Source organism: Hydractinia symbiolongicarpus, chromosome 11, assembly GCF_029227915.1.
Source record: "Hydractinia symbiolongicarpus strain clone_291-10 chromosome 11, HSymV2.1, whole genome shotgun sequence".
In the NCBI taxonomy this organism is placed as follows: domain Eukaryota; kingdom Metazoa; phylum Cnidaria; class Hydrozoa; order Anthoathecata; family Hydractiniidae; genus Hydractinia; species Hydractinia symbiolongicarpus.
Genome location: NC_079885.1, coordinates 13,524,547 through 13,540,996, shown reverse-complemented (window position 1 = coordinate 13,540,996; position 16,450 = coordinate 13,524,547). Strand labels below are relative to the sequence as shown.

General features: G+C 34.2%; 1 protein-coding gene across 2 annotated transcripts in view; it reads right to left on the bottom strand.

The window, feature by feature from the left end:
• Nucleotides 1-6,194: 6,194 nt before the first annotated feature.
• LOC130613861 (uncharacterized) overlaps nucleotides 6,195-16,450 on the bottom strand; it is a 30,675-nt gene continuing 20,419 nt past the window's right edge. For both annotated transcript variants that reach the window (XM_057435219.1, XM_057435220.1), the window contains 7 exons: nucleotides 13,850-13,944; nucleotides 13,154-13,512; nucleotides 12,148-12,360; nucleotides 10,883-12,054; nucleotides 10,372-10,520; nucleotides 9,874-9,937; nucleotides 6,195-7,923 (listed from right to left, as the gene is read on the bottom strand). In XM_057435219.1, coding sequence (XP_057291202.1) covers nucleotides 7,312-7,923; nucleotides 9,874-9,937; nucleotides 10,372-10,520; nucleotides 10,883-12,054; nucleotides 12,148-12,360; nucleotides 13,154-13,512; nucleotides 13,850-13,944 — 2,664 coding nt within the window. In that variant the 3' untranslated portion in view covers nucleotides 6,195-7,311. The remainder of the gene's footprint in view (nucleotides 7,924-9,873; nucleotides 9,938-10,371; nucleotides 10,521-10,882; nucleotides 12,055-12,147; nucleotides 12,361-13,153; nucleotides 13,513-13,849; nucleotides 13,945-16,450) is intronic.

Below are 16,450 nucleotides of genomic sequence, written 5' to 3'. Positions count from 1 at the left end.
AAAATTTGTTGGCCATTTAAAAAGAGGAAAGACTGGTCGATATGCCAAAACAATCTTTTACTTTTTGCGAGCGAATCCAATGAACATTGCTAATATTACTGTCACTGGGAAAAGGGTCAATCTAGAAGACGGAGAAGGCTTGTAAATACCGTGCACAATTTCATTTCAAGGAGAAGAAAAATATCTAGAGATTCTAAAGATACAGTTGAATTTGTGTCCTTTTTAACAATTTTATATAGATATTAAAGTATAAGAATGTGACAAATTTTTCAATGAAATACATGCGGAAAATGAAGCAATTTGTTAGTTTTCTAACGGTTTTCCTGAATCAATGTTTCTGAATGCTGTCTTCCCAACAAAACTTCTTTGTTTTTAAAATGCAAATTTTTCCTTTTTCTTTTTAGATCATTAAAGGCCAAATACCGATCCCTTGTCATTCAAAAGATCATAAGATAGACAAGAAGACAGAGCTGTCAAAAACAACAATCCTAGAAGCCATGATGGTGCTCAAGACAGCTGGGGATGATGTATCGAAAACAACAAACGTAAACTGTTTTCGAAAATCAGGAATTTCAAAAAGCGCTCGAAAAGCTGCTGTAGACGATGATTCAAGAATATGACCAATGATTTAGATGATGAAAGTGCTAATATGAGTAAGGAAGTGACGTTTTGGATGAGCTGAATTTGGATTTAGACCAACTTCGTAAGGTCAGATTAGACATGGCTCCTGAGGATTTAGATGCGGACTTCCTTGTGGATTTCGACATAAAGCTTATGAGCAATGAATCACGTCCGTTGTATGTCGCGGAAAATGTTAGTGAGTATAAAGAGGTCGAAATTGTTGATGTTGATGCTATCTTTGATGATGACAAGGATGACTGTCCTGATGACGATCCAGTTTCGCCCACCGTCGTAATAAGAAATTGACGACGCAATAAGAAATTGACGACGCAATAGAGACTCTGAAGAAACTGACGTTTGAGACCGATCCAAGATTTGATATTCTGCTGTTGCAAATGTCCGATAAGATCAACCATAGAAGATTGATTAATAGGAGACAGAGCAAAATCATGGACTTTTATGAGAAAAATTGATAATAAAAATTTGTAACACTTGTTTCACATGAAAATAGCAAGTTATTTCTCAAATACTACGGTTCGTTTTACTCCATAGGATGTTACAATATTGATAATTATTAGCGCCGTAAACCCGTTAACACTTCCCCACCAAAATTCGGCCGAAAAAAGTCAAACTCCTATAATTCGAAACTCATGTAATTTGAAAACTTTATTTTCGCGATCTCAAACTTTTGTGCCAAGAGTAGAAGTAGGGAAGGGTTCAATACAGGATTTTGATTTTAAACGCAAAATCCTCGCTTCCAAGTATCTAAAAACCTTGTGACGTCACAGATATATCATACATCAAATGAGTAAAAAACGCTGACCATGCTCACTCATGCATAGCATAGGGATGCGGGACTCGGGACCTGGGACGCGGGACTCTGGAAAATGAATATTTTACGAGTTTCGCGGGACTGTGTATCGGATGTGTAAAATCAGGACCGTTTGGATGGAAAATATGATAAGTCGATGGTAGTCATTCCCAATGTGTGTTATATACACGTTTGAACAAAGAATGAACAGAAATTCTAAAAAAAGATGAAAAATAAAAATCATACACAAGACGTATTTCAAAAATATAAACACGTTGAACAAAGAATAAAACAGAAACTGTAAAAAAGAATATTAAAAATTGTAAAAAAAAGAAAAAAGAAAGGTAAAATTGATATCATACACAAAGCGTTGTGTCATGAATCATGAACACCATTTTTTAAACGAAGAGGAGAATATGAATGCAGTATTTTTTTGTTGATATCACACTGGCAAACAGTGTTAGGGTTTTTATAAAGTTAAAGTTCTTCATCTTGTGAACAAAAGAGTGTAAAGTATATGTATAAAAAGTATAACAAAAGATTTTAAAGTTTAAATGTAATAATATATAAAGTATGCCGATTGATTTTCAAAGAGTTTTGTGCCTTGCACTTAGATGTGCCGTAAGTCATCCGGCACTAATATTGACGAAACGTGAAAAAAAATAATCATATTTCGAAAAACAAGACTGTTTTAGATACGCGAGTAAAGTCGGCCAATTGAGTTAACTCCTTCGACTTCGGACTAAAATCAAATCATTTGGTTCTTCAGGCTTTCCGTATCGTCCACCACAACCATAACAGCATGTTACGTTCTTGTGACAACATTTTAGCAATGTCAGCTGGTAACAGTGTGGAGCAGGAGCAGGTTGAGAAGGCTGATTTACTAAATTCTTTGTGATACCTGTAGTTGTAGGTGTATTTGTACTCGCAGATATTTTCGCTGCTGTAGGAGTAGATGTGGTAGTTGCTGAAGTTGCAGTTGTAGTAGTTGTTGTTGTTGATGCGCCACCATTAGTAGTTGAATTTACTTGCACTGGATTGACGTACGGATTGGCGTTGATTTCAAATTAGCAGGACCCTTCTTCTTTGAGTGGATTTTGATTTCTTCCGTCCCGGATTAGCTTCCTTGTTAAAATCTGCTAGGATATTTATTTTTGCTTTTTTGCTGTTGCAACTTTGTACAAATACTCACCTGCCTCATCACTTTCAATTGCTTGGTTTAATGTAACTGCAACAACCATAAAATAAAAAGCAATAAAGCATAATATACAACCTCATTCCCAGGTTTTTAAAATTTTACGTTCGTGTTTCATTTTTGATTTTCTGTTTGAAAAAAGATCTAGAATCTAGGTTGCAGAAAATATTCAAAGAATTTACCAAATTCTAAAAAATCATAGTGATCTCTAGATTTCAAAATGTTGATGGTCTCATTTGACTGCGTTCTCCTTGGCACTATTTTATTTAAGTTTAGTAGAACATATTCCTCGCCGTACTTTACGTAAACATTGATTGCTAAACGTAAGCAGTTACTTGCAGCATGTAGAACCATGTCCACAATATCACTATCGTATCGTTTTTGGTGCGCAAATTCATCAAACTGATGTAGTATGTCGATATCTCCGATGAATTCAGCGTAGAAATCGATATTTTTCAATCGGATCATATCAATTATTCCTTGTATGGATGGAATGGCGAGCATGCCTTTCATCTGCATCGCAAATTCTATGGCATACAACAGCAATGTCCATCCCCTTTTATCGCGTGTACCTTAACGTCGTCCTCTTTGATCGCATTCACGACGAAAGAACTAAAAGTGGAAAATGAAAAAAAATGTCATTTTTTTAAAGGAAAACGAGGCTGCGAATGGTTGAAAAATAGGAACAAAATAAGAACAATACACCGTTTCAAGATCATCTTAAGAACACAAATAAAGAAGTTCAGTTTAAATATATGCATTAAAAAATTGAACTTCTAATGAAAATGTGTGCATCATAAAAATTTCTTATTTAGAACAAAAAGTTGAGACTATAAAATATATTCTTATAAGTAAATTCTTATAAAACTTACACGCTTTTTACATTTTTAACATTTATAACAAAAACGGATCATGTGTCCGTTGTAGTAAAATATACTCTACAAAATTATAGCAATTTTATTATATCAAGGCTGATTATATGTTTTCATGTGTAGCCATGCTAAGAAAATTATTAAGAATATATAAGGTTTATCTTTGAGATAAACTTTCGAGTTTATCTCAAAGAGCTCTGGGGACGAGAATGCCTTGCCATTGTTCTTATTCTGTTCTTATTTTTTTCATAAAATTTCAGCCTCATTGTTGTTGTAAAATGGTTCTAATAAAAAAATGATATGTAAAACACTTACCGTGACATGTTCATTTTTTCTTTAATTTAAATGTTCGCTATTAATAACTCTAAAACAATCTCTGTAATCTGCTACAACTAACTTGGAAACTTAACACACCTAGATTCATAGCTCAAAAAAGTCATTTGATTGTTTCAACACCTAAATAATAGAGACACGTGTATGTGAAAAATACCCTGGGGAGACATAGCTGGTGCCCTGGCTCGTGACATAACGGTGCTAATAGCATATTCATCTCTTTCATCTTTTTTTTTAATAAAATATCTTACTTCTTAGGCATTTTTAAAGATCTACTATGTGTATATAATCTTGTAAATGTTAGGTGTTTTTAAATCGCCTTTTCACAACACCCACACTCACAGTAGGAATACTTTTTTATAGAACAAAAAATATAAAAAATGCTCACTTTATGATCTTTTTTATTATAGCGTGGGTCAGTATTTTGTATCATCTAAATTTTGCCGCATTGCGTCCCACGTCTCGAGTCCCACTTTTCCGAAATGCCAACATGGTCAGCGTTTTTTACTTATTTGATGTATGATATATCTGTGACGTCGCAGGGTTTTTGAGGGGTAGCTGCGCAGATACTCGGAAGCGAGGATTTTGCGTTTAAAATTAAAATCCTGTATTGAACCCATCCCTATTCTACTCAAAGTAATTTTAGAAATTTCACATTACAATGAAGTGTGAATGACAGTAAAGTGAAGGTATTGAAATCTAACACAAAAAAATGTTTTTTGCAGGAATCTTTTTTTATTGTTATTTTATTTCTGTAAACACGACAAAAATACAGAATAAAGAAAAAAAATGCATATCAGACAACGTAACGCCGAAATCACTTGCTTTAATAGTGATAGCGCCAGGCCACGTTGTTTCTTTTTTCTCTTTTTTCAATTAATATTTTTTATTTCATGAATATTTTTTTATTATTTTATTTTTTCATTTAATTGTTGAATTTCCGCGCCCAAAGGCGTAGGAAATTCTTTAAAACCGTCGTTTTTTTATTTCGGAGCATTTTTTGAGAAAAAATCGACCCTGGGATTTCACGTTGGTCCGTCACAGATGTAAACTTCGTACCCAAGCTCCTTAACTACTGGGAAGTCTAGTATTGACGCTTCAGGCCAAAATTTGTATTTGTTTTCGACAAAATTTGGCACAGTTTACAAAAAAGTATGCTGAACATAATGGTGACATAATAATTTTGATTTTTGTCACCTAAATGTCATTTTAGGCCAAAATTGGTCCAAAAATTAGAACTACTTTATTTTCAACAAAATTTGGAACACTCAACAAATAAAGTATGCTGAACATGACGGTGACATCAAAATTTTGATTTCTTCTTACCTAAATGTCATTTCAGGCCAAAATTGGTCCAAAAATTAAAACTACTTTATTTTTAACAAAATTTGGCACAGTAAACAATTAAAGTATGCTGAACATGATGGTGACATGAAAATTTTGATTTTTTGTTACCTAAATGTCATTTTAGGCCAAAATTGGTCCAAAAATTAGAACTACTTTATTTTCAACAAAATTTGGAACACTTAACAAATAAAGTATGCTGAACATAATGGTGACATCAAAATTTTGATTTTTGTCACCTAAATGCCATTTTAGGCCAAAATTAGTCCAAAAATCGAAATCACTTCATTTTCGGCTAAATCTGGCACAGTTAACAAATAAAGTATGCTGAAAATGATGATGGTACAAAAGTTTGATTTCTTCTTACCTAAATGTCATTTCAGGCAAAAATTTATCCAAAAATTAAAACTGCTTTATTTTCGACAAAATTGACACAGTTAATAAAAAAAGTATGCTGAAAATGATGGTCACATCAAAATTTTGATTTTTTGTCAACTAATGCCGTTTAAGACCATAAACGTTTCAATCGCAAGACTTTCAACCATGAATGATAGGCTGTATTTTTTGTTAGCAATTTCTTTTAAAATGTGAGTTTATTATGACACGTTTCGTTTTGTTTGCGTTTGTTGTAAGATATAATGTCACTGGTGTGCTTTATCTTCAGAGGTTCATGCACCAAACCCCTTCGAATGTTTGGCACAATAACACAACGAATTAGCAGGTTTTCATCAAATATTTTGGTAGCGCGCGGAAATTCTTAGAGCCCCCAGGGCTTCTTGTTATTTCCTGCTTTTAACATGACAAAATAATTTTTTTACGTTGACAGCGATTGGCCACCAGGTACCCCTGAATGAACAAAACATCAACAACATATTTTTATGCCAAAAAGTGACTATTCGTCCATTAAATACGATAAAGAGATCTCTATATATCTACATGTTCGAAAAAATTAAATACGTTCTCTGTAATAGTCTTATGCACATGTATGAGCAAAAAAACAAAAAAAACGAGACAAAAATATATTTACATTTCACAACTTTGATCTCAGGAAATACATTCACCAACAGCTTCTTTACGTGGTGTTTTTAAATCAAGTAATTACAACTTCTCCTCTACGAACAAGATTAATGCTATTTGAATTCACTACTATGAAACTCTTACAAAGAAATATTTCTTCAGAAAATGCGAAGGAGAGAAATGTCAAAGCTAACCAAATAGTATTTATTTTTAATTCTTTTGACAACAGAAAAGTACTGTAACACAAACGAGGCCGGACATGATCTCCTCCAAATTGTCCATTAACCGACATCAATAATAGATTGCAGCCAATATTAAACATTTAGCCTAATAAGTCAATGACGTCATATAAAAAATAACTACAATAATCCTAATCTTATAAGTATCTCTATAATCTAACCGCCCAAGAATCAAATCAGTTCTTTGTAGTAAGGCCAGACCAGCTGGTTCTCACAGAAATGAATTTTTGAGAATTACTCTCTTGTTCTCGCGGATGAGAAACATAATAAAAGAAGAAAGAATGATCTGCAAATCCTTTAATAACACAGCTGTCCCGCTGAACCCAAACATTTATCTTCTCTTCAGAAAATTTCAAAGGTTTATTTACACGTCGCGTTTACTCACATGTCGTATAAACTTTAGTCCAAATAATAGTACTCATGAAAACTATATATTATATATAAAAATGTGTTTCTAAAACAACACATTTTTTATCGCTTCCTTATTCCTGAAATACAACACTACGATTGCCTTTAAAATCATCTACGATGGTTTCTCCTAACATCAGTTTTTACAAATTTTATTTCCCTGAAAGATTTGAAGTAAATAGTTCTGAAACTCTATGTACCCCCTCGTTAACACAAATTTAAGACAGGTTCACAGGAGAAAATATTACTTGTTTTGTTTGACTGCATGTTTAAAAAAATAAGCACTTCTTCTCTGCATCACATCTTTTGTTCACTCAAGATCATGCAATAGAAAATAATTCGAATGTAGATATAATAGAGTACAATTTATAAAGTTGTTTAACTTTACGTTAAACAGAGAGGAACAGTCGGCAAAGTTTCATATTAAATTATTACTGCAAGCAAGCGTCAGCACGTCCCATCTTAATTAATTTAATATTGAGGTGTGAATAGATCTGAGTTTTGATTGAACTGGTCCAGAAATAAATTGCGTTCGCTCATTTGTGAAAACGGAATTCGTTCCTGCAACATTCCAGCGCTGTCCAAACGAATATCACTGACGGAGCGATACTGTACACCAGAGATTCCATTACCAAATTGAGACGGTACGCTGCGCTGGCTATTCAAAGGGCGGTGAAGAGAAAGACGGTCAGGTAAAACATCATATCTGCTTGAAATGGCGTTGTTAATAAGGTGATTCATACCAGGTGGTACCGAAGCTACTCTGTCTACATTAAACCGGCTATTATTGGTTAATCGATAGTTGTTAAATGCACTGTTATCACCAAGTTGATTAGCCAGGCTCTGATGAGACATGGCTTGTTTTTGTAGCTGGAGTTGCTTTTGTTGGCGAGCGTATTGCTCAAGGATTTGTTGTTTAGCGAGTAACTGTTCGCGGTTTTGACGCATATATGGTCCAGCCGGGTTAGCTGGTAGTTGAAGATTCTCCATGTTGCGTGTTGATATGTTGTGGTTGTTGTTAGGGGGGGGAGGCGTGTAATTTCTTGATTGGGAATGAATCGGCCAGGGGTCTGGTGAAGGTTGCTATAAATAAGAACAACAATTCACAAGAACTTTCATAAATACTATGGCCTGCCCCAGACAAAAAGAATACTAGTTACTACTGAGTTTTCCTGATAACTGTTTGCCCCGAAATATGTCTCTCTCGACAACTAAAAAGCTTGTAAAGATTGTCAACTTTCTATTTTCCACTTTAAAGTCAAATAAAACAATCATCTAAATATTACCTTATCGAGGCAAGCTTTGTTCGCTCTGAGTAAATGAATTTCGAAGAGACGAAAATTAAGGATACTGTAAGGGTATAGACACATATTCAGTATATTCATTATTACTCAAAAATTGTTTTTTTCTTCAAAATTATTTATTGAATAAAAAAGCAAATTAAATTGTCTATAGGATAATATAAATATGAAATTTAAATTTTTTTCCAGGTAGCCATAAATCCACGTAATCTAAAATTCCTCGTAAAAGAGTTTTTCGCAACCTGACCTTTACAACAATAGCCTATTTAAAGATGTGCAGAAGGTGTTAAGCGAACTACAGACAACTCATTAAATTTTTTTTGTAAAAAAATATATTTAAACCATTACAGTATCCTTAAGCCGAATTAATACATCGGTTGAAAAATAATTTGGACCAGTATAAATATTTTAAAGAACGATTTTACAGAATTGCCACAAAACAAATCTTTAAGCTACTTTAAGTGAATAAACTCTTGTGAGAATTAAGTTTCACAAATTTTGTGCATTTTTTATTATTATTCTGGTAGATCAAACCAAAATCAGTTGATGGGTATGGAATAAAAAGATATACTAAATGTCCTAAAACTGTCTTCCAGCCTTGGTGCCATTATCTAACCAAAAGGTTTTTCCTCCATCCTCCTAGGTTTTCTAATTTAGAAAAATTTGAAAATAACCCATAAAGGCCGGTTTCCATACAACTGCATTTTGCGCCCAGTCGTAAAAAGCGCCGTGACTTTTGATCTACGCATGCGCATTATCAGAATAAAGCCGCTGACCTCGCGCTTTTGCATGCACTGGGGCGATTTTAAAAAAGATGAACTGCTCTACTTTTTGCGAGCTACATTTTGCGCTTCAGCTTAACAGCCAATCAAAAAGTAGCAATCTACATGAATTACGAAAGAATTTTTAATTAGATCATTTCAATATGGCTAGCAACATCTCGTTTCTGTGTTAAATTTTTGTCAAAGCGAAATGAATGTAGAGAATCAGAATATATATCAATCAAGTGAAGTAGATGAAAAACAAAATAACATTAATGAGTCTGTGGAGGCACAAAGAAACAACATTGTAAACAAACTTAAAAAGACTACTCGTGATCTGACGACATTAAATCCATAAGCAAAACGTTGTATAGTTCTTTGATTCTTCTTTCTATGGAAAGTCGTCTCATCCACATGTTTTTCTTAGGTATTTTACAACGTTGTTTATTTCTACGCCATAAAAATATTGCTAGGACTACTCCAAATTTTGCAGCAACAAATATCGTCTGTTTACATCAGCCATGTTTTGCAAAAAACACGTGAGCAAAAATCGCTAAATGGAAATGGTTCGGTATATGTGATAAAAGTCGCAGCGCATTTTACGACTGGGCGCAAAATGTAGCTGTATGGAAACCGGCCTTAATACCCATCCACCCTAAGTGACGAAATTTTGAAGACACAAAGTTTGGGCGATAAAGTCAAATACAAAAATTTTTGCTTCTTGTTTGCAACACCTTTTTACTATCTCGCCACCAAGAATGGTGTTGTTTTTTAACTCGCGACTAACTGACGATGTCCCAAAATCCCAAACACTGGGAACGAATTTGGCATTCACAAGACGGGTTTAAAACCACGCGCAAAGTCATCCTTGGTTGTCATTGTTTCGTAATTATACAACTTGTTAATAGCGAAATAGTTTATGCAGCGCCTGCATCTTGTTTATCCCACACCTAATAAAGAAAAGCGCCTACCTCGTAAGGACTTGGGTATAATTGTGTGTCATCATAAGAGTTTCGGTGGTCCGAAATATATGACCTAGGCAAAAAGAAGGCGAAGTGAAGCTAGTAAAAGAGACAAGTTGGAACTGGTTACGAGTATTTCAAGTCTTCTAATACACATGGTCGCAAAGACCTGTTTTTAGAATGATCTTGGCCTCCAAGGAATGATACATGATTACTTTTTGAAATACTTATAAAATCAACATTGTTTGATTTTAAAATTCAATTAAAATTCATAGTTTAGTACATTATATACGTCCTCTTTTATATCAAAAACATACTTTCGAGTTCATCTCGGATGTTTCTTAACTTTAAAGGAGATTTTCTGAAAATTAATGGAGTCACACCCCTGTTTTTACATGTCAATCTATAACTTACTGTTTCAAGTTTCTTAACATTTTGCGAGTTAGCAGTTGAAAGTACTATAATCTCAGTCTCGGATTTTTTATACAAAAGACGTGTACCACTAACCTATCCTTCCAATTCTCGTTCCCGTTTCTATATGCAGTGAAAAATTTGGATCCTTCCAACAACTTCTGAAAATCCTGTTGCTTATCTAACGTAAACTGGGTTTCATTTTGTTTGCTGTCATGTTGCGTTTCTTCTCTCACAATCACCATCTTGAACAAACAAATCATTACATAAACGAATTCCAGACGCCGTAAGGCTGAAATAGCCGTTTTCAAAAAAAATAACCAAACTTTTAGGTGTTTATCCTAGGGGCGCTTATTTAGAAGAGGGGTAGGTGTACTTTACAAAAAAAAACTATTTTGTAGCAGAGAATTTCTTTTCCAAAGCTTTCTTACGTCCGCTACAAGAACATACGCTTTTTTTTAAAGAGGTTGTTTTTAATTGGACGGGTACAAACCTGACAATCGGATAACTTCAAAAAATGTTTGACCTTTACCAAAAAGTTTTTAATTAAATACTAAATAATTTAAGTTTGATAAAGCAATTAATTAGTATAGGGTAAAAAACTTACTCCTTCATTTTCCAAAGTTGCATCAGACCATAAACTACCCAGTTTATTACCTAAACCAACCGGCCAAGAAAGTCTGGAATTAAAAGGCTCGTACAAAGTGTGCTGTTTTGGCTGTAGTAGCTGCTCTCTTGTTTGGAATGCGCCTACAGCGCCACTTTTTGGTATAACAGTTGACCCTGGTGAGGGTATAGCGGTATTGAGTTTGTGAGTGGGATCAGGGAACACAACATCTGCTTCACTACGTTGCAATGGCATGACACCTAATGTCGATGGCATACTTGCACCTGGCATTATGTTTGAGCACAAACTTGGATTGGGCTCATTTTCTGTATTTGGCAGACTCATGGATGACAAGGATATATTGAAGATTTTATCTGCACCAGCTGTATGAAGAATATCCGGTTTCGATTTCGCAAGCTCGGTCACAAGTACTGGAGTATGATCTTTCGCAGATTCACTTTTTACATCAACAATGCTGACACACAACTGTGATTTCAGCTTGCTTCGCTTTTCATCGTTCAATTTTGTGTCTATCTCGACCGTGTTGTTACTCTCGTTGTCTTCCGCTTCAGTCTTCGCACTAATGCTATTTTCTTTATTCTTGTTCAACGAATTTATATCATCAACAGGCATCAGTTTTTTATCTTCATTACCTTTATTAGTGTTAACATTAACAGTCGAGTTAAATGCTAATTTTAATACAACTCTGTTATCGATTCCATCGCCGGGCGTTCGTTCAACGTTTAGACTAAAACCAGCGTCGGACGATTCACTTTTATCAGCATAAAAAATTTTTTCTGAAGAATTATTTTCACCAACAGTGCTGTTCTCGCTCTTGAATCCTTTTTCTTCTTCCTTCTTCTGATTTGACGATGCTTTTAGTTTCTCCAGGGATGATTCTTTGCCATCTTTAACCGTCATGTCTGCAGTATTGCCTGAAAAACTTGCTGATTTCTTGTGACACAGTTTCTGCTTTCCATCCGCCATCACTTTTGCATTATTTGTGTCACTCGTCAGATTCGTCATGCTGTTGTTTCGCTTGTGTGTTTTGCTGCGATTTTTGTCCGATTTCTCGTTGATCGCAAGACTGCTTGAGCTCGATCCAGACAAAAAGTCGATGACTCCTTGCAGTTCTTCAAAGGATGCCACTGAAGGGGACTGGTCCTTTGATCCTTAAAATTAATTCAAATTCGCAATATAACATAGCAGTATATATCAGCCAGTTACAGATAGACAGCCAGTTATAAACAGACAGACAGGCAAACCTGATAATGTTGGTAGTGGTGGAAGGCCGAACTTCGGAGAAGATGAGAACCATGCCAAATCTTCCTTTTTTTTCTCTTGATTTACTTTTTCCTTCTCCTTTTGCTGAGAATCGGGTTTTACTTTTTTCGATTTTTTCGCCTTGCGTTTGTGTCGGGGAGGAGGTACTGGTTGGCTTTCATCTTGGGAATCACTTGATGTGTTGTACGGACTACCTGTCATGCAAAAGAAGGATCCTTTTAATTCATTAAATTAAAAAATGCAATCAACTTGATTATTCCCACTTCTGTTATCACAAACCGATTTCTATAAATTTTGGACGAAATAATTAGAGATACTTTTTGTTCAAGTTAAAGGGAAGCCCATGTAAAAAATAACGATGGACTTTTTGTTTAAGAAGCTCTTTTCGTTCTCGAGATATTCGCAAGTAAAATATTTGGATTAAATTATGTTGCAGAAATTATGATGCGTGGGTGTAGCAAATTTTGATAACTTTCTAATATCAGCAATTTTAAAAACCTGGTAAGAGATTGCATCAAACTTGCAAAAAAATATGTCAAAAAGACACTTGTTTGCTCGTCCCAGGCGTCTTAAATTTTTGCTGATGACTCAATAACTTGGGATCAGCACATCAATTTGCGATAAAATTTTGTGCATAGGCTAATATATATATATAACCCCTATATATTTACTAACAAAATTTAATTAAAACCGATACGGAAAACGTGTACTACGGGCGAAGTCCCGTAAATTTATGACAGGCTAACGACTAGTTTTGGAATTTGTTGAGTTGCGCTCATCTGGCTGGCTGAAACTTCCTTTGTGATATTGTGACTTCAAACAGCTTTGAATGACAGTAGCTCCAAATAGTGACGGGCAAATTTTTATGGATTTGCACAAGCTAACGACTAAAAATTATTTTGTTGTTAAAAAGTCTAAAAGTGACTCTTCTACCTAGATCGGCTATGTCACACCTTGCAGACAAACAGAGAAACGCAATCATAATACCTTTTTGGTCCAAACTTAAATCATCTTCAGGTTCTTTTGTATACTCATTTGCAATGATGTCTCCTTCTGCATCAGTTTTCAAGATGGATCTTCTCTGAAAAAACTTCGTTGTTGCCTTCGTCAACTTAATCTTGATGCTTTTTGATCTCTCTCGACCCTGTTCTTTTTTCACTTGGTTAGATGGAGACTGGCGCAATACACACTGGTTTACCCGCGCAACAGGTATTGGTTCCATCCTTTTAACAAGATAGTCTGCAACATCAATTACAGCATGATACGAAACGTCAACCGTAGCTACGGTTTGTGTCACCTTGTCACGACAGAGAGATTTAAAAAAAATCGAGTCTTCAACAATAGCCCTAAAATAGAAATTAAACAATCTAATAGAAATAATAAATTCTGAGATTTCCCGATACTTTTCTTGGCATCTATGCCTGCCTAAAATCAGAGAACAAATAGTTTATAATGAGGCTGAGATTTTATTAATTTTAGGCCAGTTAAAAATTTTGAAAAACTATATTCCAACAACTTTCAAAATTAATAACGCCACTGATGTCATCGTTTTTTGTGACAGTACTGAAAACATAAAAGTTAGGTCTGTGGAGTCTTGACGAAACATAACAATCTGTTTGAGTATGTGCGTAATGCAACTAAATTTCTCACAATCAGATAGTACTAAAATCATCAGTTACTTACCACTTGGATGGAACATTTATTTCGATACCATTCTCGTCCACGTCAAGGTAAACCACTTTTTCGCCATCAGGTGTTAAGAGTGGTTTCACTTGCAACTTAAAAATAAAATTAAATAAACAATGAAAGACAAGCTTAAATATCAGATATACAACAAGGCTGCTACAACATTTTAAAGCAGACAAATTCAGTTGTGAACCATAAGTACGATCCTCCAATCCTTTAGAAAGCTTAAATTAAGGAAATAAATGAAGAATGGTTAAACTTCATTTAAGACTAGTAGTTTTCTCACACTTCCCACACAAGCTTTTTTAAAAAAGAGTGGACAAACAAGAGAATCAACAAAATAAATTTTCAGCCTCCTTAGTTTCTTTGGAATGCTACTTCTCCATATTGCCTAGAAAGTTGCAATTCTTAAATACAATAAGTGTGACTTACACATATTTATGAATATTGCTTATTTAGAGTACTCTTCGGCGTTTTACTGTTAAGTGTATTAGAGAATAACTCTTAAATACTAGTGAGGAGTTTCTTTTAAAGAAACCAGTGGAAGGTTCTAGTTTCCTAATTGGTTCTTAAACTTATACATATATCGAATGAAATTGACATCAACTTGTCTCTATACGTAATGCAATCACACAAGCGGATGTGCAAAAAGTAGTTATAAAAAGATATTTTCTGGGAAATTACTTTTATTAGTTTCTTAATTTTTTGAAGCCTAAAAAATCCAGTACTAAAAGTTTCTTGGATGCTTTAATCTCTATTTCTTATAATCTTATAAACGGACTTGTTTTTTTTTAAAAAAAACGTGTATTAAAAGCTTATCCACTGTGACAAAAACTCACATTAGTGCATTACGAAAAAAATATTTATTTTGACCAAAAATTAAATTACTTATTTGCCACAAAAGCTCTCTCCCTTTAAAGTTAAGAAAATCAGCTATTCAACCTGTCCAGAATCTAGTTTTCTAGAAATGACTTTCATATTTACTGATGTCGTGGAGTATTTTAAAGAAGTTTGAACCGGATGTCTTTGTCAATAAAATAGAGCCAAAATTGATTCTCAAGGCATGATTTAATAATTCTTTCCCACAAAAGGTTATTTACTACAGGCATTAATATGGGATATAGCCCTACAGGATAACTATTTGCACCCTTTCGGTTTGGTTGTCTTTTCTATAAAATATGTTTTCTCATATATAAGTCAAGAGGTTAACATAACATTTAAACAACAGACAAAAATTCCAGTTGGGCATATTTCGTAAAAGTCGAGAAAACAATAACTTGAGTACAGAAAGGATTTTTGGCTTGAAAGTTGTTATGGTGTGCTTTTAAGCTAATGTAATGGAATTGGTGTTTTTTTTTTGGAATTAGCTACACTTCCTGAGTTCCATAATTCAGTCATTTTAACAGGGCGCAACGTTTATATACGTTAAAAGATTTTTTGGGTGTGCGACTTGCAGGTCCCTTTTGTTAAAGACCAAAAAGAACAATAGATTGAGTAAGCGCTAAGCTTCAAATGCCTATACCTTTTAAGCTCCAGAGTCGACAGCACGAAAAGGTTGTTCCATTTTATTATTTCATGAATATTCGATAGGAAATATATTTGACTTTTTTATATACTTTTATTTTGAAGTTTAGGAAAGCCAGGCCAAAAAGAGTGTCACATAACAAAAAAAGATCAAAAATTGACTTAGATGAACAACTTTTATAATATTCTACCAATAAAGCCTATATTTTATCGTATTTAAAACCAATGATTTTTTTTTTGTTATTTCAGTCATTATTGTCAGTTCAAGCGCATTATTGTGACAACTCATGTCATCAACCCGTTCATTCCGAAACGGTTAGGGGACCCAGGTTTGGGAAACTTACCCAAATTGGTCTCAGGTGGTCCCTAGTTACCCACGCGGTGAAAAAAGATAGACAACATCACCTAGTTTCCAAGTTATTCGCCCTCAAAGCTTTAAGTGCACTGTAATGGCTTCATTAATTTAATATAAGATATTGATGTTAAAGTAGTGTTATTGACGTCGCGCCGTAACGTCAGAAAATTTAACATATTAGACATGCATTTTTCAGCAACATCGAAGGAAAATGAACACATCCACTTTGCCTGTTACAGACAGACACACAGACAGTCTCTGTATTATTATAAGAGACTAGTTGATAAGGCCCGTGAAAAAATCCACTTAGGCAGAAGGATGGACAATGGGAAAGATATGTCATATAATTTTATTGATGTCAGCAAATTTAGTATATTACACACTGCCCTTTACCAAAAAAAATAAATCTAAAAATGTCAAAAAGTATGTGTGCAAGGTGTAATTTCTAATTTGACCAAAATGTTCTTAAAATCTTACACAAAATGTCAAATCGCATTAAATCCCACACACAAAACTCACACAAAATGTAAAGAAAAACAGCTTGCAAGGTGTAAAATCTAGTTGATATAAATTTACAAGAACGACACTCACAAAACCGACAGTAACAACACTTACAGTTATAATACCGACAGTCACAGCATCTTATGTGATTATGTTGAAAATCTTTAATATTTTAATTTGAAGAGTCAAAAAGAAAGGCTTGCGAGAAAAGGCACATA